Raw genomic sequence first — 27,876 nt, forward strand, 5'->3', positions numbered from 1 at the left:
GCCAGAAAAATCAACGGGAGAGGTAATATTCCAGGTCACATCGGAATATCTTGATAAAAGTGGGCTAACATGGGAAAACTGCACAGGTGTCTGCACTGATGGAGCCGCAGCCAAGGTCGGGCGCATCAAAGGCTTTGTAAGTAGGGTTAAAGAAAGAAACCCAGATGTTCTTGTTACCCACTGTTTCTTGCACCGTGAGGCCCTCGTTGCAAAGACCTTACCAGCAGATCTAGCTCCCGTGTTGGATGATGTTGTGCGCATAGTGAACTTTGTGAAGACGCGACCTTTGAGATGTCGCTTATTTGCGTCTTTGTGTACAGAAATGGGAGCGGAACATAAAATCTTATTGCTCCACACGGAGGTCAGGTGGCTGTCACGCGGCAAAGTGCTGGCCCGTGTGAATGAGTTGCGAGAGGAACTTAAAATATTTCTGACAAACGAGAGGTCCGATTATTTAAAGCTGCTTGCAAGTGATGAGTGGTGTGCAAAGCTGGCATACCTGGCTGATATATTTCAATATCTGAATGAACTAAACACACGGATGCAAGGCCGAAATGAAAACCTGCTTACAAGCACTGATAAAATGAACGGATTCCGTTTAAAGTTGCAGCTCTGGCAGCAACATGTGCAGGGTGGCAACCTTCAGATGTTCCCGCTCACCGAGAAACTGCATGATGACAACACTGCTGCAATGTGCGAGGTGATTGGCAGACTTTTGAAAACTCTTGAGGAGAAGTTATCATTTTATTTCTCTTCAACCTTCACAGAATGCCTTGACTGGGTTAGGGACCCATACAGCTCATTATCCGTTGCTGGAAAGGACATGACTTTAAAGGAGCAAGAGGAACTCATTGAACTGAAGCAAGATCGCGGTTTAAAGCTAAAGTTTGCTGATCTTCCTTTGGACAGTTTTTGGTTATCTGTTGCCAAGGAGTTCCCCATTCTGGCCAACAAAGCTATTTTGACATTGCTCCCATTTTCGACCACATATCTATGTGAGCTGGGCTTCTCAAGCTTGACTGCGATAAAAACTAAAAACAGGGAGAGACTGAGAACTGTTGAGGAAGAGCTTCGTGTGTGTCTTTCCACCATTCCTGCCAGGATATCCCTTTTGTGTTTATCGAAACAGGCCCAGATTTCACACTGAGTGAGTATAAATACATTTAGAGTCTATATTATTAACTATATGTAGAATATGTATTGTTTTAGTGTCATTTTGTGCCATTTGGTTGGTGGTGTGCCCCGGGATTTTTTAAGTATAAAAAGTGTGCCGCGGCTCAAAAAAGGTTGAAAATCACTGATCTATAACATCTTATCATACCTGTTTGTTATAACCATTCTGTTATCCCTTTTGTCATTGAAGATTTAATATGGACAAACTTGACAATATGTATAAACGTACAAATGTAATACATGTTATATATTTTTTAGCCCTGCTTCATTTTTTGCCAGTTCTGGTGCCAGGTAACAATATGGTGTTGGTGGATTCACTGTGGGTGCGTGCACACCTCTGCAGTAGTCTCCAGTGCGGCGACCACAGGGGATAATGGATGATGGCTGGTTACCACGTGCTGCCACCCTAATTCCTTCCTCCCCGTCATCCGGGGTGATCTGGATGAACAAAGGGTGGCACTTTTCAATTGACTACAGGTGATTTGTTAGGGAATAAACCTATATATACCCAAATGAACATTGCCTCAGTACTCCTTGATGAAGCTATATGCAAAACATACATTGAGGTGCTGGACAGTGTGGTTCTACCAACTATAATGGCACATAGTCTGCATCATTGAGCTATGTCTGGTTCATATATTTCCGTTGCTTAAGGCCATGTTCACACGTTGCGGTTTTTACCACGGAACCACAGCGATTTTGCCGCTGCGGGTCCGCTGCAGTTTCCATTGCGTTTACAATAACATGTAAACCTATGGAAACCGCAAACCGCTGTGCACATGCTGTGGGAAAAACCGCGCAGAAATGCAGCAGTTTACATTCCGCAGCATGTCACTTCTTTGTGCGGAACTGCAGCGGTTCTGCACCCATAGACCTCCATTGAGAGGGTCAAACCCGCAGTAAAACCCGCAGAAGAAAAAATATCTGCGGGTTTTCTGTGGTTTTGGTGTAGAAACCGCTGCAGCAGGAAGTGCGGGGAAGCGGGCGGAAGTGCGTGGGCGGAGTGTGACCGTCAGCATGGAGGCATGTATGTGAATGTGTGTGTGTATGTGTGTGAAGTCTGTGTGTATGCGTCTGTCTGTGTGTGTGTGTGTGTGTGTCCCCACGCGACGATAGTGCCACCCAATTGTGCTAAGTCGCCGTATGGGATTACTACTACTCCCATCTGATATTAGGATGGGAGAGTTGTCCCTGTGTCCGGCGACTTAGCACAATTGTCATTAATACACATACACATACAATACACATACAATACATGTAACATACATGACAGACATTACATACAACATATAACATAGAGTATATACTCACCCTACAGCACACTGGTAGGCGAAGCCCTCGGTCCCCTAGGGAAAAAGTCCAAAAGAAATAAACCAAATCCATACTCCCTGTCCACAGAATCCAATACCGAGTGTCCCACGCCGATCGCTTGCTCTCAGGTGATACACTACCAGGAGCGAAGCTCCTGGCAGTGTATCGCATACTTTACCGGAGTTCAGTGGCTCCGGCGTCTCTATTTACGGCATTAGAGCTGCGTGTGAACTTTCCCACCCAGCACTGCCGTAAAGCGAGAGTACCAGGGTCAATGAACGCCGGTAAACTCTCGCGCATGCGCAGTTACACACCGACAGGAGCCGGAGCTCCTGTCAGTGTGTTGCTGCAGCCGTGGAGAGCAGACACATCTCTGGATGTGTCTGCTCTCCATGGCAGATCGTCATGGGACACTCGTTGGATTTCTGCGGACAGGGCCAGGGAGTATGAATTTGGTTTGTTTTTTTTATTTCTTTTTTCCGGTCGAGGGTCTTCAGATGGATTGAGCGTATAATAAAGGGTTTGTCAAAAAGTGGGTGTCTTTATTTCATTAAAATATTTTTTTCTAGTGTCTGTGTTTTTTTAACCCTTTAATAGGATTAATAATGGATAGGCATCTTATTGACGCCTCTCCGTTATTAACCGGGCTTAATGCCACCTTACAATAGCAAGGTGGCATTAACCCCTCATTACCCCATATCCCACCGCTACACGGGAGTGGGAAGAGAGGGGCTAAGTGCCGGAATTGGCACATCTTTTAGATGCGCCTTTTCTGGGGCGGCTGCGGGCTTCTATTTGTAGCCGGGGGGGGGGCATATAACCATGGCCCCTTTCCTAGGTTATGAATATAAGCCCACAGCTGTCTGCGTAGCCTTTCTGGCCTAAAAATATAGGGGGACCCCCAACACTTTTTTGGGGGGGCTCTCCCTATATTTGAGAGCCAGAAAGGCTACGCAGACAGCTGTGGGCTTAATATTCATGGCCTGGGAACAGCCAGGGGTATTTTAACCCCTTCCCAGGCCACAAATATTGGCCCACAGCTGTCTGCCTAGCCTTTCTGGCCTAAAAATATAGGGGGACCCTACGCAATTTTTTTTTGGGTCCCCCTATATATATTTTTAACCTTTTAATAGGATTAATAATGGATAGGCGTCTTATTGACGCCTCTCCATTATTAACCGGGCTTAATGCCACCTTACAATAGCAAGGTGACATTAACCCCTCATTACCCCATATCCCACCGCTACACGGGAGTGGGAAGAGAGGGGTTAAGTGCCGGAATTGGCGCATCTCATTTTGATGTTTTCACAAAATGGAGGATGAAAGAAGAAGGGGTTGGACACGGAAATTACATCATGTGTTTTTTTTTTTTCCCACTGCAGTTCAAGCTTTATTTGTGTCAAAAACACAGACAATCTGCAGGGAAAAACGCATTAAAAACCGCACTAAAAACCGCAACAAAAAAAGCACCAAAAACGCACCAAAACGCACCAAAAACCGCACCTGCGTTTTCTGCCAAGATCTGCGGTTTTTAGTGCAGAAAAATCCGCAGGAGAATCTGCAACGTGTGCACATAGCCTTATAGGGGTTACTGTCTAGTGCAGATTACCAACACCTAGTAGCATTACCTGTTTTGCTCTTTACACTCAATCCATTGCCTTGTAATCATCATCTACTGGAGACCTTTGGTTGTCATGCCGACCCATCGGTGACCCACGATCGCGAGTTAAATGCCGCTGTCAGAGATTGACAGTGGCATTTAACTAGTTAACAGCAACGGGTGGATTGCAATTCCACCAGCGGCTGCTGCAGGCACATGTCAGCTGTATAGAACAGCTGTCCTGTGCCCAGAAAGGTACGGACTTCGGCACTGAGCCCTCACTTTGACAGTTGATCTATGCAGGGGGAGTCCGGCATCGGTGTACCATTATGCTCAATGTCAGAAAAGGGTTACATTTCTCACCCATACAATATGCAGTATGGAGTACATTTCTGTGATCTATAACACTGAGAAAAAGAGTTTACAAATTTTATAGGGTTACATTTCTCAGTGATACAATATTATGTGATCTGAGTACATTTTTGCAATCTATAAAACTGAGAAAAAGGTGTCTAAATATATTGTAAGGGTATGGTTTTCAGCCATACAGTATTACATGGTGTCACGATATGGTATGAAATATCATATAAGTTTAGTTTCTCTTGCTAGCATGCTGTGGGCTAAGCCCCCCTTCTTGGAGTGATTCTGCAACAGCTTTTATGGCTTGTAGCTGCAAATTCCTGACTTTCAGCTCCCAAGCCTCTCATCCCCCTCGCCAAGGTATTTACGACCGGCATCCCTGCAGTGGAAAGTGACCAGCTTAAACTGGTAGAGAAGCTTCCAGAATCCATGAAAGTCCTTTGTTCTGTTTTTGTAAGATATTAGGCAAACCATTTAAGTTAGGAACACGAAAATATATATTCTTAATCTCCCTCGGTGGATCTATCTGCCACTCTAAACACGGGCTTCTAACTCCATCTGGTAAAGAAGTAGGGATTTCTCTGTAATTAGGCATCACACATAGGACATATTTGATCTCATTAGAATGCCAACGTTAATACGAGATGAATGCTGGGTATGTTAGGACTATGACATGTTTTGTAGCGGAGTTATAGAAATTAGACAAATTTAAGGTTGAATTACTCAGACTGAAGAGAGAGGAGGGTCTGGATAAGCCAGCCCTTTCTGTGATGTCACAGGCTGCAGGTTATAAGTTTCTGGCAGGCTTCCAGCAGTCAGTTCAGTTTTTTTACCTGAAGAGCCCTGAGCAAGTCCTAATGCACTGGGACGTATGGGAACTCCACTAGCCTGGTTGCCTGCAATGCTCTGAGAACATGTGAGTGTTATCTTTTCTCCTTTAATCCCTTTATGTTATAATTACCTTGTACATATTTGCAGTTGTCTCTTTTTGTAACATCTTTGTAAAATATTTTGATAAAGCACTGCCTAAACTTTATGGAGTATAATAATTAATACTAGATTCGTTCTCCTGCTCTAAAACGTACCCTGTCTCTTGAAGGGAATTACGCTACTGTGTTGGGTTAGCTTCGGACCCATTTAATCAAAGCTGGTGGCAGCTTACCGTGCAGGCCTTTGGGTGTTGTTCTAGCGACTGCGGCGTTGATAATTATTGTTCCTGCCTGAGTGGGAGTAGTTTATCGCGTCACTGCAGTGTGCCCAATAGCCAGTACATAGCAGGCAGCCTTTCTGGCGACTAATTACCCTAGGTGCAGTACCTAATCTTACCTGACAGTAAGGGGGGCACCAGAGAGCTGCAAGGTTTAAGTCAAACTGTAAGCGGGATATTCATAGATCCCTGCAGTTCATGGTATATTGAAGAGCAGTGGGATACCTAAAATAAGCCCCTGCTGTAAACTAAAAGGTCAATAGCCTTGTGTGTGTTTTTTTATCACATTGTAGCAGTGGAGGGATAACTAAGATAAGCCCCCTGCACCTGTGATAGCCATCTGTTGGCCTAAAGTCACCCTGATCCGCGACGTAGGGGTGACGGTCACGGTGTGAATCGTGACAAATTGGTGGCAGCGGTCAGGAATCCTGACACATGGTCTGGGTACATTTCTGTGACCTCTAAAACTGAGAAAAAGCATTTCAAATTTTTGTAGGGCTACATTTCTCAGTCATGCAATATTACATGGTCTGGATACATTTTTGTCATCTATAAAACTGATAAAAAGCTTTTAAAAATGTTGTAGGGTTACATTTCTCAGCCATACAATATTACATGGTCTGGGTACATTTTTGGAATCTCTAAAACTGAGAAAAAGCATTTAAAAATGTTGTAAGGTTACAGTTCTCAGCCATACAGTATTACATATTCTGGACACACTTCGGTGACCTCCAAAATGGAGAAAAAGTATTAACATTTTTTGTAGGGTTACATTTCTCAGCAATACCGTATTATGTGGTCTGGGTACATTTTTGTGATCTATAAAACTAATATAAATATGAGCCAGGACAAGGTCTGGACAATTATAATCAAGCCCGCTAGCCATAAGGTATGAAGAGTTTGCATTGTGGGGGGTGGTAGTTACTTACGACCGTCAGATGAGAAGGGGGTCCATTGAATAGTTTTTGACCCATCATCACATCTCGTTCAACCATTGGACAGTAGAGACGGAACACTTGCTTCGAAGGCTGCAAGAGCTGACAGCTAGAACTAAGATCACACTCAAAACGGAGGGGCAACATTGCTGATATGCAGTGGGTGTGATCCCAGAAGGAAGGGAGCATGATGAACACTTGTTGAGGAATGAACGGGCCTGGGAGAAGCTCCTTGAGGCGGCTCAAGACAGGGCTACTTTCACCCTCAAGAAATCGTACTGTCCCACCTCTTATGAGTGAGCAGCTGAAGGTGCAGGTGACACAGGGGGCTGTTGCCCATTTCTATATGTAGGGGGTTCCGGCACTACCTGAAGCCGGGTCACTTACAGCCCAGACACATGGGAATCAGGCTCCAGAAAGCAGGTGAAGGCAGTCTCCCCCAGCCTGAAGAGGAAAGAGAAAAAGTGGCACCTGAAGAGGATTACTGTATTACACTAAAACATAATTTTTTACTGGCTTTGCACTTTGTGAAAGGCCTTTAGGAGTGTAGAAGTACAGCAACTACTCTAAAAATATTACAGTCAGTCCTGCAAGTTGTTGCCTTTTAGTGGTCTATGGATGACTGTCCTTATAATTTTTTTCTTGCTTTGCACTTTGTGGAAAGCCTTTATGAGCGTATGAGTACAACAACTACACTTTAAAAATATTTCAATGAGGTCAGTCAGTTGATGCCTTTCAGGGTTCTATGGATGACCCTCCTTATAATTTTTTACTGGCTTTGCATTTTCTGCAAATCTTTTATGAGTCTATAACTATATGAAGAACAGTTTCAAAATATTTGTGTTAACTTTTTTTATGGATTCAATGACTCATCCATATAGTTTAAGATGGTTATTGTTGCTTAAGGTGGTAAGTAAAACTTACAAAAAGCATAGAAAAATATTTCTGGATTACATTACTCATCCATAGAGTATTACTTGCCTTCTGTCACATTTTGGTGGTATATAACACTATGAAAAAGCTTTTAAAATAATTTGCTTGTTTGTTTACATTTCTTACCCATACACTATTCTGTGTTCTGGGATACATTTTTGTTTTATATAACACTCAAGAAAGGCTTAGAAAGTTTTCTGGGTTACATTTCTCAGCCATTACTCCTCAAAAAACTTGTTCACAATTTCATTGGTATGATACTGCTCACATCTAGACTATTCCGTGGTCTGTAGTACATTTCCTTGGTATCTAACCCTCAAAAAACTTGTTAAAAAATTTATCGGTATTATATTGCTCACCCATAGACTATTCTGTGGTCTGGAGCACATTTCGTTGGTCTATAACAACCCTCAACAAACTTGTTAAAAAATGTATACTTAAAATTTTGCTCACCTATGGAGTAATACATGTTCTTGAATAAATTTTGTTAGAATATAACCCTCAAAAAACTTGTTTAAAAAATTAATCAATATTATATTGCTCATCCACACAGTATTTTGTCTTCTTGTGTACATTTCAGTGGTATATCACCCTCAAAAAACTTGTTCAAAATTTTATCGTTATTATATTGCTAAAATAATTGCTGAAATAATTTTGGGCAGCATGGTGGCTCAGTGGTTAGCACTGCAGTCTTGCAGCGCTGGAGTCCTGGGTTCAAATCCCACCAAGGGCAACATCTGCAAAGAGTTTGTTCTCCCCGTATTTGCGTGTGTTTCCTCCGGGTACTCCACAATTCAAAGACATACTGATAGGGAATTTAGATTGTGAGCCCCATCGGGGACAGCAATGATAATGTGTGCAAACTGTAAAGCGCTGAGGAATATGTTAGCGCTATATAAAAAATAAAGATCATCATTATAGACTATTCCGTGGTCTGGAGTACATTTAGTTGGTATATAACCCTCAAAATATTGTTTAAAAATGTATCGGCTTTATATTGCTCATCCATAGATTTTTACATATTCTTGGGTAGATTTCAGTGATATAAGCCTCAAAAAACTTGTTAAAAAATTATCAGTAATATATTGCTCACTCAGACTATTCCGTAGTGAGGAAAATAAGTATTTCATACACTGCCGATTTTGTAAGTTTTCCTGCCTACAAAGAATAGAGAGATCTGTAATTTATATTGTAGGTACACTTCAACTGTGAGAGACAGAATCTAAAAATAAAATCCAGAAAATCACATTGTATGATTTTTACATACTTAATTTGCATTTTATTGCATGAAATAAGTATTTGATCACCTATTTTTTTATTAAAAAAAAAAAAACAATTTTGGTTGACTTAAATTATAATTATTTTTAAATCCTTTTTGAAATTTATGCAGAAAACAATTGCTGTAAAATGTAATTTCTCATCGGTTTGGAATGTTTTATTGTCACTCCTTAAAGGGGAGTAAAAGTGTGACACAATTGTTCTTAGCAGTGATTTGGGAGTCAGAGATGCTTCCGGGAGTCTTCCCCATGCTGTTCTCTTTCCATTCAGCACTTTTCCCATCCATTTGAACATTTTCACTGCTCCCAGACCTCTTTGTAGGGTCTACCAGAAAAAAACTTGGATTTTCCATTGACTCCCATTATACTTGTTACTCAAACGAGTATGCGAGTATTAGGAATTGCTCGGTTCAAGCAACAAGCACTCAGGCATTTTATTGCTCACTTATCTCTAATCCTTCACTAAATTTTCATAGAAATTAGGTGTTTTCATACTGTTAAGTAGAAAGGTATTAAATAATATTGATCTTACGGAGTTAAGAAGTCTTGGTGCGGCACGTACAAATATTAGTGAGGCCATATGTTAAACATTTGTTCAACAGCAAAATGACTTCAAATGATGCAAGCTCAAAGGACAAAATATGCCGGTTAGTTTTACTTACAAGAAACATAGTTATGTTTAGACATGTGAAATAATTTCGGCTGGTTTATTAACTGAATAAAGTTAGGGTTTCTTCACAGACCTCGTTTAGACTTTCTGGATCTGCGGTGTACAGAGCGAGAGCTCTCTTTGAAACGTTCACAGTTGACTTCAGGAAAGGAATGCATACAAATAAAAGAAGAGGAGAACATATGAAGCTGTTCAAAGTTCCACTTTCAATTGAGAAACGCTCAGCTGGGAAAGTAAAGGTAGCTGACAACTTAATGTTTGTTTTACTAGCAATTAAATAAATTTAAATGTGTCAAGTTTGTATCAATAACATATATACATGTATCTGGAGGCCATCGACAGTAATTAGTTTTTAGATTTCAAGGCTTAATTTTTGGAGTTTTATGATTTTTGTCTTGTCTAACAATTACCCTCAGGTATCATGAGACGCATTATTAATTAAAAAAAAATACATTGAACATTTGTAAATTCTATTTTTGGTTCTGGTAACAAAACTGCAAACTTTTGCCAGCTTCTTGAAAAAGAAATTCTAATGTAATTGCAAAAATTAAACATTATAACGGTGCAAATTAAAGCAGATGATTTCCAAATTTGGAAATGTTTGGAAGATTCACAATGTCAAATTCAAGAAAAGTGCTGTCCAAATTGTTTCCACAGGCGAATGGCCAAGGCACATTATTGTCTTTAGTGTAAAAGAAAACCTATGGTCTAGATACTAAATGCATTGGGTAGCACCATTCTGGAAGTAGAGACTGGTGGTTAGTTCCAAACAAAAGGGATACGCAAGACATGCAAGAATATTGCACCTATAAAGCTAGAAGCAGCTACAGCTAGGCACACAGGCTAGCAGGTGTTAAGAAAGGCTTTTATTACCTACCAATTTTTTCCACTGGAGTATTCAAAGGTAGAAATCCCTGTTTGAGAAGCTGGTCCATCATTTCTTCATCATCCGCTTGTATTTCAGACACCATATTGCAGGGAATATAACCAGATCTCCCACAACTTTCACCCCGGTAAAAACCATCTGGATCTTTATCACCATATACCTGAGGACAATATGACAGGTAACAGTCATTTTTGGGAGAAAACGAATAAGCAAAGAAAAATATAATTCCATGTTTTGCAATTAATCAAGATAGTTGACATTTTTTATCATAATACAGTAATTATTAAACAGAAGACATAGAATATGTAACATTAGTTATTGATTTGTAGTGCACTGCTTCACACTTTGCTATGCAAATAAGACACCTGACAAATTAAGTTTAAAAGCTGGACAGAAAAAGTATGCGATAATATGTTAAAGTTAAGTGTCTTTCTTGGGTATAATCCTGTTTACTAAGATTTAAGAAAATTATGTAGGGTTTTCCTGGGATTGTAGAAAAATTTGCTTCTGCATGCAGTGCTGTCAATTTAATGGTTATACTGTGAAGGGGATCTGGCATAACTAGTTTTCTGTCAAGAAAAAAAATCCTCAACATAACAGCTTTACTGTTTCTTACATTCTGTATTGAGACACTTGAAATAGAACCATGTGCAGAGTTTGGTGGGGGTAGAGGAACATACACATAAGATGCAATCTGTATCATTACTGCTATGTGTCTATACAGATCTATGGTAACCCTAACATGATGGGCTGTTATCAGTTTGTCACATTGGTCTGTACAGTATATGGGGACAAAAGGTATATAATTATTATTATTTATTTATATAGCACCATTAATTCCATGGTGCTGTACATGAGAAAGAGGTTACGTACAGAGGTTATAGATATCGTTTACAGTAAACACATATACAGTAACAAACTGGTACAGAGGGGAGAGGACCCTGTCCTTGTGGACTTAAATTCTACGGAATAATGGGGAAGAGACAGAAGGTCAGGGGTGCGGCAGCTCTGGTGGTGGTGGGGCAGCAGCTTTAGTGGTGGTGAGGCAGTAGCTCTGGTGGTGGTGAGGCGGCAGCTCGGTTGTGATGAGGCAGCAGAATGGTTATTGCAGGCTGTAGGCTTTCCTGAAGAGATGGGTTTTCAGGTTTCATCTGGAGGATCCGAGGGTTGTGGATAATCAGATGTGTTGAGGCGTGGAATTTCAGAGGATGGGGATATTCAGGAGAAATCTTGGAGGTGGTTGTGTGAGGAACGAATAAGTGTGGAGGAGAGTAGGAGGTCTTGGGAGGATTGAAGATTACATGAGGGAAGATATTGGGAGATTAGTTCAGATATACTGTATAGGGAAGGGACAGGTTGTGGATGGCTTTGTAGATCAGTGTTAGTAGTTTGAACTGGATTCGTTGGAGAACTGGGAGTCAGTGGAGGGATTTGCAGAGGGGAGAAGCAGGGCAGTAGCGAGGAGATAGGTGGATTAGCCAGGCAGCAGAGCTGAGGACAGACTGGAGTGGTGCAAGAGAGTTAGTGGGGAGGCCACAGAGGAGGGTGTTGCAGTAATCGAGGCCGGAGATTATGAGGGCATGCACAAGAGTTTTAGTAGATTGTGGGCTGAAGAAGGGATGGATTCTGGCAATATTTTTGATTTGGAGGCGACAGGAGATGGCAAGAGATTGGACGTGCGGTTTGAAGGACAGGGCAGAGTCGAGTTACCCCGAGGCAGCGGATTTCAGGTGTGGGAGAGAGCGCAATGCCATTTACCATAATAGATAGATCAGGTAGGGGAGGATACGTGAGATGGGGGAAAGATGATGAGTTCGGTTTTGTCTACATTGAGTTTTAGGAAGCGAGAGGTGAAGAAAGAGGATATGGCTGATAGACACTCCGGGATTCTGGACAGCAGAGAAGTGACATCTAGGCCAGAGACGTAAATCTGAGTGTCGTCCGCATACAGGTGATACTGGAAGTCATGGGACTTTATGAATTGTCCTAGGCCAAGGGTATAGATGGAAAAGTAGGGGCTATAGGAAAGAGCATTGAGGGACTCCAACAGAGAGAGGGCGAGATGAGGAGCTAGTGTGGGAGTGGGAAATGCTAAATGTGCGGTCGGAAAGGTATGAGGCAATCCAGGACAGGGCAAGGTCTTTGATGCCAAGAGAAGAAAGAATCTGTAGCAGTAAGCAGTAGTCGACTGTGTCGAAGGCAGAGTACAGGTGGAGAAGGAGGAGGATGGAGAACTGACTATTAGCTTTTGCTGTGAGTAAGTCATTAGTAATTTTGGTCAGGGCAGTTTCGGTGGAGTGGTGGGGTGGAAGCCAGATTGGATATTGTCAAAGAGAGAGTTAGATGAGAGGTGGGAGGAAAGTTGAGCATGGACATGCTGTTAGAATCTGTTTTGTTTTTGACCATCCGCCATCTTGTTGTGGTTTTCTGGCTGCTGATCTTTTTCCCCTGGTACTGGGTTGTCTTAGGTCAGGTGATTGTATCACCCTTTATTACCCAGCACCTGCCTCCCAGTCCTTGCTGGACAACAGTGTTAATCCGCTAGAGTTCTGGCTAGATGCTTTGATAGCTTTCTGTGTTTGATATTGTGCAGTTCTGGGATCTCTGGTTCTGCTATCCTTAGTTTCTGTTTTCAGTTGGTTTCTGCAGCAGTCTCTGTGTTTTCTATTAGGAGGTGACTGCTTTTATAACCAGTCCTTAGATCTTTTAGGGACCTCCTTCCCCCTATCTATAGGTCTTCACTTGAGATTAACTTAGGATTGTCGTGGGTCTATTCGCAAGGAATGGGTCGCCCACTCCATCATAGGGTATCAGCCTAGTCTCAGTGCAGGGTCAGTTTTTCCCCCTTCTATTCTAGTTCTGTGTTGCAGTTCTGTAACAGTTTGTCCAGCCACACATATAAAAAAAAGTCCTCTCCCAGATTCCTTCAATATGTGCAGCATCCAAGAACTTGCTCAACGCTTGCAAGGGTTAACTTTGGAAGTAGCCGACCTACAACAGCACATGAGTAATTACTCTGGAGCACTCTCTGAAGAACCTAAGTTAGGATTACCTGAGTTTTTTTCTGGTAAACGGCAGGAATTTTTTACGTTTAAATATGCATGTTTACTATATTTTTGGCTTAGTCCCAGATCCTCAGTGAGTGAATTACAGCGTGTGGGGCCTATTATGTCTTTATTGCAAAATGAACCCCAAATCTGGGCAATTTCATTACATCCTGATGATCCTTGTTTGACATCAGTAGAAGAATTTTTTTCTGCTATGGGGTTGTTATATGATGATCCTGATCGGGTCACATTAGCTGAGGCAGAGCTCAGATGGCTTAAACAGGGTTCTGTTGATGCTGAGAGTTATTGCACCCAGTTCAGATGATGGTCCGCAGAGGTCAGGTGGAATGACTCAGCGCTCAAGAGTCAGTTTTTAGCAGGTTTGAGTGAAAGAGTTAAAGATTTGCTCATTGCATGTCCTGCACCTGACACTTTGGAAACTGCTATGCAGTTAGCTATCCATGTGGATAGAAGATTGAGAGGCAGACAGAATGAAGAGAAGGCTCTTATAATGCTGAACCCAGTCTCTCAGGATAGCCCCGTTGACAGCGGGGAACCTATGCAACTTGGGGCGATGTCCTCTCGTTCCCAGGAGGGGGAGAAGAGGTTTTCTGAAGGGGTATGTTTGTATTGTGGTAAGGCTCACCATTTTATTAAGCAATGTGAGGTTCGCATATGGAAAGAAAAAAAAAAAGGTCAGTAGGAGTAACACTCCAGTTCGTATTGCATTTTTACGTTCCTCAGGAGTTTATTTTCTGGTAATACCACATATCATGGTCATTCCATTGATTTTAAGGTAATGGTGGATTGTGGTTCTGCACTTAATTTGATTGATCAACAATTCCTAGACAAACAGAAATTTGATTCTGAACCATTGTCATTTCTTATTCCTGTTGTGGCTATTGATAACACTCCTCTGGAACATGGGTGTATTTCTCGAAAGGTTACTTATTGTGACATCAGAAGTGTATAGACTTGTTTGTCCTTGCTAAATTACCTTGCCCAGTCATCCTGGGTTTACTCTGGTTAAAAAAGCATAATCCTTTGCTAGACTGGTCGTCTAGTACTATAAGGTCCTGGGGTCAGGGGTGTTATGGTAATTGTTTTCATGTTCACATTGCTGCTATTTAGAAGAAGGAGCTACCTGAAGCCATTCAGGATTTCTGGAGGGTATTTTTGGAGGTTGAGTCGCAAGCTCTACCACCCTATAGAGATTACGACTGCGCTATTGAGTTCGTCCCCGGTGCCACACTTCCTAAGTGTCATTTATTTAATCTGAAGATTCCCCAGAGGGAGACCTTAACGGAATACCTACAGACTAGTTTAGCTGCAGGTCATATAAGACCCTCTAAGTCCCCTGTGGCTGTAGGATTCTTTTTTGTCAAAAAGAAGGATGGGGGCCTTAGGCCGTGTCTAGATTTTCGGGAGATTAATAAAATCACTGTGCGCAATCCTTACCCATTGCCACTAATTCCGGATTTGTTTACCCAACTAACCGGAGCGAAGTGGTTCTCTAAGATTGACCTTCATGGGGCATATAATTTGCTGCGGGTGAAGGAGGGCGATGAATGGAAGACAGCCTTTAATCCCCCAGAAGGTCATTTTGAGTGTCTGGTGATACCTTTTGGCCTTACTAGTGAGCCTGCGTTTTTTCAAAATTTCATTAATGACATTCTGAGGTCGTTGATTGGTAGGAGTGTTATTGTTTATTTGGATGATATTTTGATCTATTCACCTGATCTGGAGTTGCATTGGCAGAGAGTCCGTGAAGTTCTACAGATTTTGAGTGAAAACTCACTCTTTGCTAAATTGGAGAAGTGCGAGTTTGCGGTACAGAAATTGAGTTTTTTGGGGTACCTTGTCTCCAGTGATGGGTTTGAGATGACCCGGTGAAGGTTCAGGCAGTGGTGGAGTGGCCTAGGCCTGAATGTTTCAAATCGGTTCAGAGATTTTTAGGGTTTGCTAATTATTACAGAAAATTCATAAATAATTTTTCTGTGATCGCTAAACCTATAACTGATCTCAACAAGAAGGGTTCTAATGCGGTCCAATGGTCCTCTGAGGCTGTTAAAGCTTTTGACCATCTCAAGGAGAGGTTTAGCTCTGCTCCTGTTTTGATCCAGACAGATGAAACCAAGCCATTTCTGGTACAGGTTGATGACTCTTCAGTAGGGGTGGGGGCAGTTCTGTCCCAAGAGGGAGAGGATGGGGTGCATCCCTGTGCTTTCTTTTCTAAAAAAATTGAGACTGAGCTATGATGTTGGGAACAGAGCGTTGCTGGCTATTAAACTCGCGTTTGAGCATTGGCGACATTTTTTGGAGGCAGCTAGACATCCGATACAGGTTTTTACTAATCATAAGAATCTAATATATCTGGATGCTGCTAAACGTTTGAATGCCCATCAAGCTAGGTGGGCACTGTTTTTTGCCAGGTTTCATTTCTCCGTCACATATATCCCTGGGACAAAGAATGTTAAAGTGGATGCTTTGTCTCGTAGTTTCTCTCCAGCAGTTAATACTGAGGAGGAATGTATTTTGCAGAGAGGGGAGGTGGTTGCAGCATTGGGTTTTGAGTTGGAGAGCAGCATCCTAGAGGCCCAGAATCATGCACCAACGAACACTCCGTATGGTAAATTATTTGTGCCTAGAACCTTGCGGAGAGCTTTGTTTGCTGAATGTCATGTGTCTCGGTTGGTGGGTCATCCAGGAATTTTGCAAACTAGAAAGTTGATTGGTCGAAGTTTCTGGTGGCCAGGGTGGCAAAGAGAAATCATCAAGTGGGTGTGTCAGTGTACTGTGTGCGTTAGGTCGAAGGCCTCACATGCCCCGGCTGCAGGGTTGCTGTGCCCTTTGGAGGTTCCTAGTTCACCATAGTCACATTTTGCTATGGATTTTATCACCGATCTACCGGTCTCTGAGGGTTTTTCTGTCATCTGGGTTGTTGTGGACCGGTTCAGTAAGATGTGTCATCTGGTCCCGTTCAATGAATTACCCTGCGCCAAGACTCTACCTAAGGCATTTGTGAAAGAGATTGTCAGGTTCCATGGGGTTCTGTTGTGTATCTGCTTTTTGGGCTCCCCTGGTGGTTGCTGGTGGTACTGGTGACTTGTTTGCACTTTGCTGCTTCTGTTCACCTGCTTCCATCAGCGTTTGGGAGTTTCCTATTTAGCCTTGCTCTCCAGTCATTTCCTTGCCGGTCATCATTGTAACCAGAGCCTTCGGTTGCATGTTCCTGCTACTAGTCTGCTGATCAGCTAAGTGGACTTTGTCCTTTTGTTTTGTACCTTTTGTCCAGTTTGCAGTTTTTGTAATTCTCTGTAGCTGGAAGCTCTTGCGGGCTGAAATTGCCACTCCTGTGTCATGAGTTGACACAGGAGTCTTAAAGTAATTTCAGGATGGTTTTTGAAAGGGTTTTCAGTTGACCGTGAAGTCCTCTTTTGTATCCTTCTGCTATCTAGTAAGTGGACCTCTCTTTGCTAAATCTACTTTCATACTGTGTATGTCTTTTCCTCTTAATTCACCGTTATTACATGTGGGGGGCTGCTATCATCTTTTGGGGTATTTCCCTAGAGGTAAGCCAGGTCTGTTTCTTCCTCTACCAGGCGTAGTTAGTCCTCCGGCTGGCGCGTGGCATATAGGAAGCCGTAGGTATGCTCCCTGGCTACTATTAGTTGTGTGGTAGATTTAGCTCACGGTCAACTCGAGTTTCCATCACCCGAGAGCTCGTTCGTTATTTATATGTTTCTTACGTTCCCTTGCCATTGGGAACCATGACAGTATGACCGGCCAGTGTTAAACTTATTGGCAGAAGAAAGGAGAGAAAAAAGAAGTCTGTAAATTTTTTTTTTTTCTCTTTTTCCCCTATGATTGCTCCATAGTTGGATCAGTTGTATTTCAGCTCTAATTACAGCCTTTGCCTTTCTCTCCTTATAATCCTTGAATGGCTCTGAGCTCACCTGTTTAAAGATGGATCCTCAGAGTTTGGCTGCAGGTTTAAATAATCTTGCTACGAAGGTTCAAAATTTACAAGATTTTGTTATACATGCTCCTATTTCTGAACCTAAAATCCCTACACCAGAGGTGTTTTCCGGAGATAGATCTCGGTTTTTGAATTTCAAATATAATTGTAAATTATTCCTTTCTCTCAGACCTCACTCCTCAGGAGATCCTGTCCAGCAGGTTAAGATTGTAATCTCTTTGCTGCGAGGTGACCCTCAAAATTGGGCATTTTCATTGGCACCAGGGGATCCTGCATTGCTCAATGTGGATGCGTTTTTCCTGGCTTTAGGGTTGCTTTATGAGGAACCTAATTTGGAGATTCAAGCTGAAAAAGCTTTGATAGCCCTATCTCAAGGGCAAGATGAAGCGGAGATATACTGCCAAAAATTTCGTAAATGGTCTGTGCTTACTCAGTGGAATGAGTGCGCCTTAGCGGCAAATTTCAGAGAGGGTCTTTCTGATGCCGTTAAAGATGTTATGGTCGGGTTCCCTGCGCCTACAGGTCTGAATGAGTCCATGACAATAGCAATTCAGATTGATCGGCGTTTGCGGGGAGCGCAAACCCGTGCACCATTTGGCAGTATCTTCTGAAGAGACGCCAGAGAAAATGCAATGTGACAGAGTTATGTCCAGAAGCGAGCGGCAGAATTATAGGCGTAAAAATGGGTTATGCTTCTATTGTGGTGATTCTGCTCATGTTATATCGGCATGCTCTAAACGTACTAGGAAGGTTGACAAGTCCATTTCAATTGACACTTTACAGTCCAAATTTATTTTGTCTGTAACCTTGATTTGTTCATTATCAGTTATTACCGTGGATGCCTATGTGGACTCTGGCGCCGCTTTGAGTCTTATGGACTGGTCCTTTGCCAGGCGCTGTGGGTTTGATTTAGAGCCTCTGGAAGTCCCTATACCTCTGAAGGGTATTGATTCTACACCTTTGGCTTGTAATAAACCACAGTTCTGGACGCAAGTGACTATGCGTATGACTCCAGACCATCAGGAGGTGATTCGCTTCCTTGTGTTGTACAATTTACATGATGTTTTGGTGCTTGGATTACCATGGTTACAGTCTCATAACCCAGTCCTTGACTGGAAAGCTATGTCTGTGTTAAGCTGGGGATGTCGGGGGGCTCATGGGGACACTCCTATGGTGTCCATTTCGTCATCTATTCCATCTGAGATTCCGGCATTTTTGTCTGATTATCGTGATAGTTTTGAAGAGCCTAAGATTGGTTCACTCCCTCCTCACAGGGATTGTGATTGCGCCATAGATCTGATTCCTGGCAGTAAATTTCCAAAGGGTCGTTTGTTTAACCTATCTGTACCTGAACATGCTGCTATGCGCGAGTATATTAAGGAGTCCCTGGAAAAGGAACATATTCGTCCTTCTTCATCACCTTTAGGAGCCGTTTTTTTCTTTGTCTCTAAAAAGGATGGCTCTCTGAGGCCTTGTATTGATTATCGACTCCTGAATAAAATTACAGTCAAATATCAGTATCCATTGCCTTTGCTGACTGATTTGTTTGCTCGCATAAGGGGGGCTAAGTGGTTCTCTAAGATTGATCTTCGTGGGGCGTATAATTTGGTGCGAATTAAGCAGGGGGATGAGTGGAAAACCGCATTTAATACGCCTGAGGGCCATTTTGAGTATTTGGTAATGCCTTTCGGCCTTTCTAATGCACCTTCGGTCTTTCAGTCCTTAATGCATGATATTTTCCGTGAATATTTGGATAAATTTATGATTGTGTACTTGGATGATATTTTGATTTTTTCTGATGACTGGGAGTCTCATGTTCAGCAGGTCAGGAGGGTTTTTCAGGTTTTGCGGGAGAATTCTTTGTGTGTAAAGGGTTCAAAGTGTGTTTTGGGGGTTCAAAAAATTTCCTTTTTGGGGTACATTTTTTCCCCTTCTTCTATTGAGATGGACCCTGTCAAGGTTCGGGCTATTTACGACTGGACGCAGCCTACTTCTCTGAAGAGTCTCCAGAAATTCTTGGGCTTTGCTAATTTTTATCGTCGATTTATAGCTGGTTTTTCTGGCGTTGCTAAACCTCTGACGGATTTGACTAAAAAGGGTGCTGATGTTGCCAATTGGTCCCCTGCTGCCGTGGAGGCCTTTCGGGAGCTTAAGCGCCGCTTTTTGTCTGCCCCTGTGTTGCGCCAGCCTGATGTTTCTCTTCCCTTTCAGGTTGAGGTCGATGCTTCCGAGATCGGAGCGGGGGCGGTTTTGTCGCAGAAAAGTTCCGACTGCTCGGTGATGAGACCTTGTGCGTTCTTTTCGCGAAAATTTTCGGCCGCCGAGCGAAACTATGATGTTGGTAATCGGGAGCTTTTGGCCATGAAGTGGGCATTTGAGGAGTGGCGTCATTGGCTTGAGGGTGCCAGACATCAGGTGGTAGTTTTGACTGATCACAAGAATTTAATTTATTTGGAGTCTGCCAGGCGCCTGAATCCTAGACAGGCACGTTGGTCGTTGTTCTTTTCCCGGTTTAATTTTGTGGTCTCGTACTTACCGGGTTCTAGGAATGTGAAGGCAGATGCTCTTTCTAGGAGTTTTGAGCCTGACTCTCCTGGGAATTCTGAACCTGCTGGTGTCCTTAAGGATGGAGTGGTTTTGTCTGCTGCCTCTCCAGATTTGCGACGTGCTTTGCAAGAATTTCAGGCGGATAGACCTGATCGTTGTCCGTCTGGTAGACTGTTTGTTCCTGACGAGTGGACCACTAGAGTCATCTCGGAAGTTCATTCTTCTACTCTGGCAGGTCATCCGGGAATTTTTGGCACCAGAGATTTGGTGGCTAGATCCTTCTGGTGGCCTTCCTTGTCTCGAGATGTGCGTGTTTTTGTGCAGTCTTGCGATGTGTGTGCTCGGGCCAAGCCTTGTTGTTCTAGGGCTAGTGGGTTGTTGTTGCCCTTGCCTATTCCGAAGAGGCCTTGGACGCACATCTCTATGGACTTTATCTCGGACCTCCCTGTTTCTCAGAAGATGTCTGTCATCTGGGTGGTGTGTGACCGTTTTTCTAAAATGGTTCATTTGGTGCCATTGCCTAAGTTGCCTTCCTCATCTGAGTTGGTCCCTCTGTTTTTTCAAAATGTGGTTCGCTTGCATGGTATTCCGGAAAACATCGTTTCTGACAGGGGTACCCAGTTCGTGTCTAGATTTTGGCGGGCAGTCTGTGCCAGGTTGGGCATTGATTTGTCTTTTTCGTCTGCATTCCATCCTCAGACCAATGGCCAGACGGAATGAACTAATCAAACTTTGGAGACTTATTTGAGGTGTTTTGTGTCTGCGGATCAGGATGATTGGGTTGCCTTTCTGCCATTGGCGGAGTTTGCTCTTAATAATCGGGCTAGTTCTGCCACTTTGGTTTCTCCTTTCTTTTGCAATTCAGGGTTTCATCCGCGTTTTTCATCTGGTCAGGTTGAATCTTCGGATTGTCCTGGAGTGGATGCGGTAGTGGATCGGTTGCATCAGATTTGGGGACAAGTGGTGGATAATTTGGAATTGTCCCAGGAGAGGACTCAGCAGTTTGCTAACCGCCGTCGTCGTGTTGGCCCCCACTTTCGTGTTGGGGACTTGGTGTGGTTGTCTTCCCGTTTTGTACCTATGAGGGTTTCTTCTCCTAAATTTAAGCCTCGGTTCATCGGTCCTTATAGGATTTTGGAGATTCTTAACCCTGTTTCCTTTCGTTTGGACCTCCCGGCATCTTTCGCTATCCATAATGTGTTCCATCGGTCGTTGTTGCGGAGATATGAGGTACCGGTGGTTCCTTCTACTGAACCTCCTGCTCCTGTGCTGGTGGAGGGTGAATTGGAGTACGTGGTAGAAAAGATCTTGGACTCCCGTATTTCCAGATGGAGACTTCAATATCTGGTTAAATGGAAGGGCTATGGTCAGGAAGATAATTCTTGGGTAACTGCCTCTGATGTTCATGCCTCGGATTTGGTTCGTGCCTTTCATAGGGCTCATCCAGATCGCCCTGGCGGTTCTTGTGAGGGTTCGGTGCCCCCTCCTTAAGGGAAGGGTACTGTTGTGTATCCGCTTTTTGGGCTCCCCTGGTGGTTGCTGGTGGTACTGGTGACTTGTTTGCACTTTGCTGCTTCTGTTCACCTGCTTCCATCAGCGTTTGGGAGTTTCCTATTTAGCCTTGCTCTCCAGTCATTTCCTTGCCGGTCATCATTGTAACCAGAGCCTTCGGTTGCATGTTCCTGCTACTAGTCTGCTGATCAGCTAAGTGGACTTTGTCCTTTTGTTTTGTACCTTTTGTCCAGTTTGCAGTTTTTGTAATTCTCTGTAGCTGGAAGCTCTTGCGGGCTGAAATTGCCACTCCTGTGTCATGAGTTGACACAGGAGTCTTAAAGTAATTTCAGGATGGTTTTTGAAAGGGTTTTCAGTTGACCGTGAAGTCCTCTTTTGTATCCTTCTGCTATCTAGTAAGTGGACCTCTCTTTGCTAAATCTACTTTCATACTGTGTATGTCTTTTCCTCTTAATTCACCGTTATTACATGTGGGGGGCTGCTATCATCTTTTGGGGTATTTCCCTAGAGGTAAGCCAGGTCTGTTTCTTCCTCTACCAGGCGTAGTTAGTCCTCCGGCTGGCGCGTGGCATATAGGAAGCCGTAGGTATGCTCCCTGGCTACTATTAGTTGTGTGGTAGATTTAGCTCACGGTCAACTCGAGTTTCCATCACCCGAGAGCTCGTTCGTTATTTATATGTTTCTTACGTTCCCTTGCCATTGGGAACCATGACAGGGTTCCCATGGACATTGTTTCCGATAAAGGACCACATTTTGTGGCTCGCTTTTGGCGTGTTTTTTGTGACCGATTAAAAGTTCATTTGTCATTTTCGGCAGGTTATCATCCGGAGTCCAATGGACAGACTGAAAGGAAGAACCAGGACGTCGAGCAGTTTTTGAGATGTTTTGCAGCAAACAATCAGGAGATGTGGTCGGAATATCTACCACTGGCTGAGTTTGCTCTTAATAATCATACGTCTTCCTCAGCTGGGTGTTCTCCGTTTTTTTGCTGTACAGGGAGGCATCTATCTTTCGGTCCATTTTCAAAGATTGGGGCAGCGGTGCCTGAGGAGAGTTTTTATGGAAATTTGGACAGGGTTTGGACCAATGTACGCCATAATCTGAAAGAGGCAAATAGGAGGTCAAAGAAATTTTTTGACAAGAAAAGAAGGGAGGCGTTATTTGCAGTTGGGGACATGGTCTGGTTGTCCTCTAGGTATCTGCGTTTGAAGATCCCTTCTAAAAATCTGGGGCCTAAGTTTGTAGGACCTTTCAAAGTGGTTCAGGTTGTCAACTCAGCAACGGTGAGATTAGACATCCCCTCGTCCTGGAGAATTAATTCAGTTTTTCATGTAACTTTACTGAAGAAAGTTGACATACCAGGTTAGGCTACTTTCACACTTATGTTGTTTTGTATCCATCACAATGCATCATTTTGGGGAAAAAACGCATCCTGCAAATTTGCCCGCAGGATGCGTATTTTTCCCATAGACTTGTATTGCCGATGGATCACGACGTATGGCCACACGTTGCGTCTGTCGTGCACTGGTTGCGTCGGATTTTGGCGGCCCGTTGTCTGTAAAAAATGTTCAAGGGAACGTTTTTCTGTGCGTTGCATCCTGTTTTTCCGTCTGCACATGCCCGCAGGAAATCTCACTCTCTTGTCTCTTTCCTGCCCGGGACTGCAGATGGAAATGTGAAAGCACACACTTCCATCAGTACTTTGTGACGGGCGACTACCGACGGAAATGTGAAAGTAGCCTAAGGAGGCAATGCCGACTGTTCCTCCAGTTGATGAGGAGGGCGAGTTTGAGATTTCACGCATTTTAGATTACAGGTGGCACAAAGGAAGGTTGCAGTATCCTGTCCTGGAAGGGTTTCGGTCCGAGGATAGTTCCTGGGTGAAAGCTGAGGACGTCTCAGCCTCAAGGCTGATTAAGGCTTTTTACAGGAGATTTCCGAATAAGGCTCGGCCAAGAGGATCCGGAGGATCCTCGTAAAACGGGAGGTACTGTTAGAATCTGTTTTGTTTTGACCATCCGCAATCTTGTTGTGGTTTTCTGGCTGCTGGTCTTTTTCCCCGGGTGCTGGGTTGTCTTAGGTCAGGTGATTGTATCACCCTTTATTACCCAGCACCTGCCTCCCAGTCCTTGCTGGACAACAGTGTTAATCCGCTAGAGTTCTGGCTAGGTGCTTTGATAGCTTTCTGTGTTTGATATTGTGCAGTTCTGGGATCTCTGGTTCTGCTATCCTTAGTTTCTGTTTTCAGTTGGTTTCTGCAGCCGTCTCTGTGCTTTCTATTAGGAGGTGACCTGCTTTTATGCCCAGTCCTTAGATCTTTTAGGGACCTCCTTCCCCCTATCTATAGGTCTTCGCTTGAGATTAACCTAGGATTGTTGGTGGGTCTATTTGCAAGGAATGGGTCGCCCATCGTAGGGTATCAGCCTAGTCTCAGTGCAGGGTCAGTTTTCCCCCCTTCTATTCTAGTTCTTTGTTGCAGTTCCGTAACACATGCTGCCCAAGGAGTTTTGAAGCAAACGGGGGCAGTGATATGGGACGATAGCTGGGCATAGCAGTTGGGTCAAGGTTATTTTTTTTGAGGATGGGTGTGATGGTGGCATGTTTGAAGGCAGAAGGGAAGGTACCAGAAGATAGCGATAGGTTGAAGAGATGGGTTAGGGCTGGAATGAGCATGTTAGTGAGGTTGGGGAGCAGGTGGGAAGGGATGGGGTCAAGTGTACAGGTGGTGAGGTGTGTTTTCGAATGGAGGTGAGTAAGCTCTCCTTCAGTGATGTTGGAGAGGGAGGTTATTAGGGAAGGGCAGAGGTCTGGTATATGGAGTGGCTGGGGTGGTGGAACAGTAAAGGTTTGCGTTGTTTGGTCGATCTTGTTTTTGAAGTAGGTGGCAAAGTCCTCGGAAGAGATGAGGGGAGTTGGAGGTGGCAGTGGTGGGCAGAAGAGAGTTAAATGTGCTGAACAGTTGTTTTGGGTTGTAGGATATTGAAGATATATATATATCTATATACAGACATACAGTGTATATACATATATATATACAGGGTGGTCCAAAAGTAGGTGGACAGAAAATAATAACATTTATTTTGATGTATATATAAAATTATATTTACTAACACAAGCATAACATTGACAATTAAATTTTATTCTGAACAATAATACAAAAGCCCTTTAATTTTATCAACACAGGTGCTGAAACTGTTTTCCATCACAATTTTCACAGCTTTGAAGTCTGCCTCTTACGCTTCGACAAACATTTTTGCACAAGTCTCTTTGGGTATTAATTTCTTGAAATGCATCTCTTATGTAATTTTTCAAATCACTGACACGTTTTGGTTTTCGACTATAAACTTTGTCCTTGAGTACTCCCCAAAAGAAAAAATCCATTGAGATCAAGTCTGGTGAACGTGCCTGTCTGGATCATCCTCCAATAAACCATGAATTAGATGTGGACGATAAGCTTTCCACCCAATAGATTTCAGGATTCGCATGATGGAAGATCGTGAAATTTCCAATTCTAAAGAGACTCTTCTAGTGGACTTTTTTTGGACTCTGAACAAATGTTTCAGCAACAAGTTGTTTATTATTTTCTGTACAGGCTGTTTTGGGTGGACCAGTTTTTGGAGCATTAAGGATTGAGCCAGTGGCATCGAATTTGTCACGAATGTGGTAAACGATATGTCTCTTTAGGGCTTGAGTAACAAATGTTTCAACCCAATTTGCTCTAACTGTTTAAGAATTTTGAGATTTGCAATACTCTTTTAAAATCCATTTTCTTTTATCTGTATTTAAATTATTTGCCATTATGAGTTATCAGAATTATCTGAAAAGAAAACAGATTTGGGGGAGATTTATCTGTGAAAACTGGATCTGTGAAACTGACTCAGTTGCCCTTAGCAACCAATCAGATTCCACCTTTCATTTTCCAAAGAGTCTGTGAAGAATGAAAAGTGGAATCTGATTTGGTTGCTAAGGACAACTGAGTCAGTTTCACTTTACACCATGTTTGATAAATCTCCCCCTTCATAACCCCTATTACACATACTGTCCACCTACTTTTGGACCATCCTGTATATGTATATATATATATATATATATATATATATATATATATATATATACAATTAAAAAAAAAATATAACAATAAGATGAGAAAAAAAAGTTAAGAAATGCTAAGTGCTCGCTACCCCAAAACTGTGCATACTTCAATCTCCAAACAAACACACTTAGGGTTTTATTCTTTACTCTGTAGTAATATTAAAAGCAATGCACACATATTTGACAACACTATAAACAGTATTAATAGAAGAATTTGAGGATTTTTTTCTTCAAAAGGCTACCTTCAAACAAAGCATTAAAATGTAAAAATATTGTATTTTTTCATATTTCCATCCATTTTTAATAAATAAGACTCCTAAATAATTAATAATAGAGGGAATTGCCCACAGAACTCGTCCAGCAGAGGCATGCAAAGTCATACAACCAGGAACTCTACTTAGTAACAATTCAAGTATAGGGATAATGGACAGCTTCCAAACCAGGGGATCGTGTATCAAAGAAGAAATTTTATTTTGCCAAATACACCTACGTTTTGATCTGCAGAAAGTCTTTGTGAAGCATGCTTGACAAATATATGCTACAGGTTGAAATGTTTTTGGCAGAATGAAATTTGGAAATGTCTTTAGCATAGTAAAATTATTTTTTGATACGCTATCACATGGTTTGAAAGGTGTCGGTCATCCCTATTTGTAAATAGTTAATATACAGTTCAGTTATAAATAATACATTCTATGTGGTAGACTTATAAAAAAAATTCACCTTTAGATTACAGCATGTGAAATGATGAAAACTTTCCCTGGGCATAAAGGTCCACAACCAGTCATGAAAGGGTTAACTTTGCTATCTTTAGAAAGAGAGTAAAAATATTTAATCATTCACCTTAATTATTTGTCCTTCCTTAAAGGGAAGCTCTTCTTCTGCAGCATCTGGATTCGGTGACATAGTTCTGGGATCATAGTCAAAGAGTGCCACAAATATTCGTACTGAATAATCGTCCAACCCTCCATCTGTTTCAGATTCCTCGTACATCCCAGATGACATCTTTTCTCGGCTTCCATAACTATCTAAATAAATTACGAAACATATACAACAATCTTTGTATGCTCCACCACCTTGGCAAATGTCAAAGAGCTTGAAGGCTTAGCAATGGTATCATGTGCTAGATTTGCAACATATTCCTTAGCAGAGCTGACTGTATGGCTTATATTTGCAAACAACATGTTTGTGCCTCAATAGAAAAGCGCAATCTCAGGAACACAATGAGCTTTACGTAGAAGCTGATGACCATGCAATGTGATAAGTCACACAACAACACATACAGTATGACTGAATGGCAATGATGAACATGAACTTGATGCTATCCTACCTTTCTTTCCACTAACTTTAAAGAACCTAAATGTGCTGGGATGGACACAGAAGTGCCTACACACATGCTGCATTACATGCAAGAGAATTGGCTATTTATCCAGCATAGTAAAAGCCAAGAAAGAACTGATCCAGGCTTTAAGCCTAAAGGGGTTCTCCAAAAAAAATATAATTTTCTTAGAAGCTACTAGTCAGAAATTTATAGATTTCCAAACCTGACAATTAGATTATATTCTGAATTTGCTGAGCACCATCAAAACATGTCTGGTAAGTTCAAAAGTGACTTTACACCCTTATTGGACCAGACATAAAAGTTTGAAAAATCTGAAAACATCCTTTGGTTAAAAAGGAGGAAGAATTTTTTGTTTTGCATACCGTATCTATCCTCAGAGGCCCTGGTACGCTGAAGAGACCACTTCCTGTGTCCTCCAATGCTGCGATAATAAGTTTCTTCTTTTACAGGTGAAATATTTCCCTCACTACCTGACCGAGAACGACCACCTTCACTGTTACTGTCCATTGTAATTTCTAAGGAGAAAAAGGGAAGGAGCTATTAAACATGTCCTTTGAGTCTGGAAGAGTGGACCGTGGAGATTGGTATCAATTACAAAGAGGGCTTCTCTTCCCAATAAGTGTTTTAAATTTGTAAAATTTAAACGGCCAGCCAACCAAATCTTTCTTATATTTCTTATGTTGTTAAAGGAGTTTCATTTCATTTTTGAAGCACCCATGAACCTGAAAATGTGACTATTAGTCAAAATCAAAGCAATAAATTATTATGAAGATTTTTTCATGGAAACCAAAGGCGGTCCCCAAGTATTGGCTTGATGTTCTTTCAGGAGAACATTTTCATGTTTCTATATTATCTTACACTCTTTATAAATACAACCTTTTATGCGTAACAAGCACTTTTTGAAAAAAGTGACAAACTGCAAAATGATAAGCAGGTGTCACTTTTAGCTTTAGGTTTCACTAAAATAACATACAGACATGGAACTTTGTGACAACACACTTGGGCTTT

At 42.3% G+C, this 27,876-nt stretch overlaps 1 protein-coding gene across 22 annotated transcripts in view; it reads right to left on the reverse strand.

Annotated features, from left to right (window-relative positions):
• The window catches only part of RIMBP2 (RIMS binding protein 2), an 817,544-nt gene that overhangs the window by 64,848 nt on the left and 724,820 nt on the right, over nucleotides 1-27,876 (reverse strand). For 13 of the 22 annotated variants that reach the window (XR_013223594.1, XM_077293289.1, XM_077293285.1 and 10 more), the window contains 4 exons: nucleotides 27,231-27,383; nucleotides 26,370-26,554; nucleotides 10,344-10,512; nucleotides 9,540-9,605 (listed from right to left, as the gene is read on the reverse strand). Coding sequence is in view for 21 of the 22 variants with exons in the window: in XM_077293289.1 (XP_077149404.1) it covers nucleotides 9,540-9,605; nucleotides 10,344-10,512; nucleotides 26,370-26,554; nucleotides 27,231-27,383 (573 nt within the window). In the remaining variant the exon portion in view is untranslated. The remainder of the gene's footprint in view (nucleotides 1-9,539; nucleotides 9,606-10,343; nucleotides 10,513-26,369; nucleotides 26,555-27,230; nucleotides 27,384-27,876) is intronic. The other 9 variants (XM_077293305.1, XM_077293302.1, XM_077293296.1 and 6 more) reach the window with 3 other exon arrangements.

The sequence above is a fragment of the Ranitomeya variabilis genome, chromosome 1 (genome assembly GCF_051348905.1).
Source record: "Ranitomeya variabilis isolate aRanVar5 chromosome 1, aRanVar5.hap1, whole genome shotgun sequence".
NCBI classification, from domain to species: Eukaryota; Metazoa; Chordata; class Amphibia; order Anura; family Dendrobatidae; genus Ranitomeya; species Ranitomeya variabilis.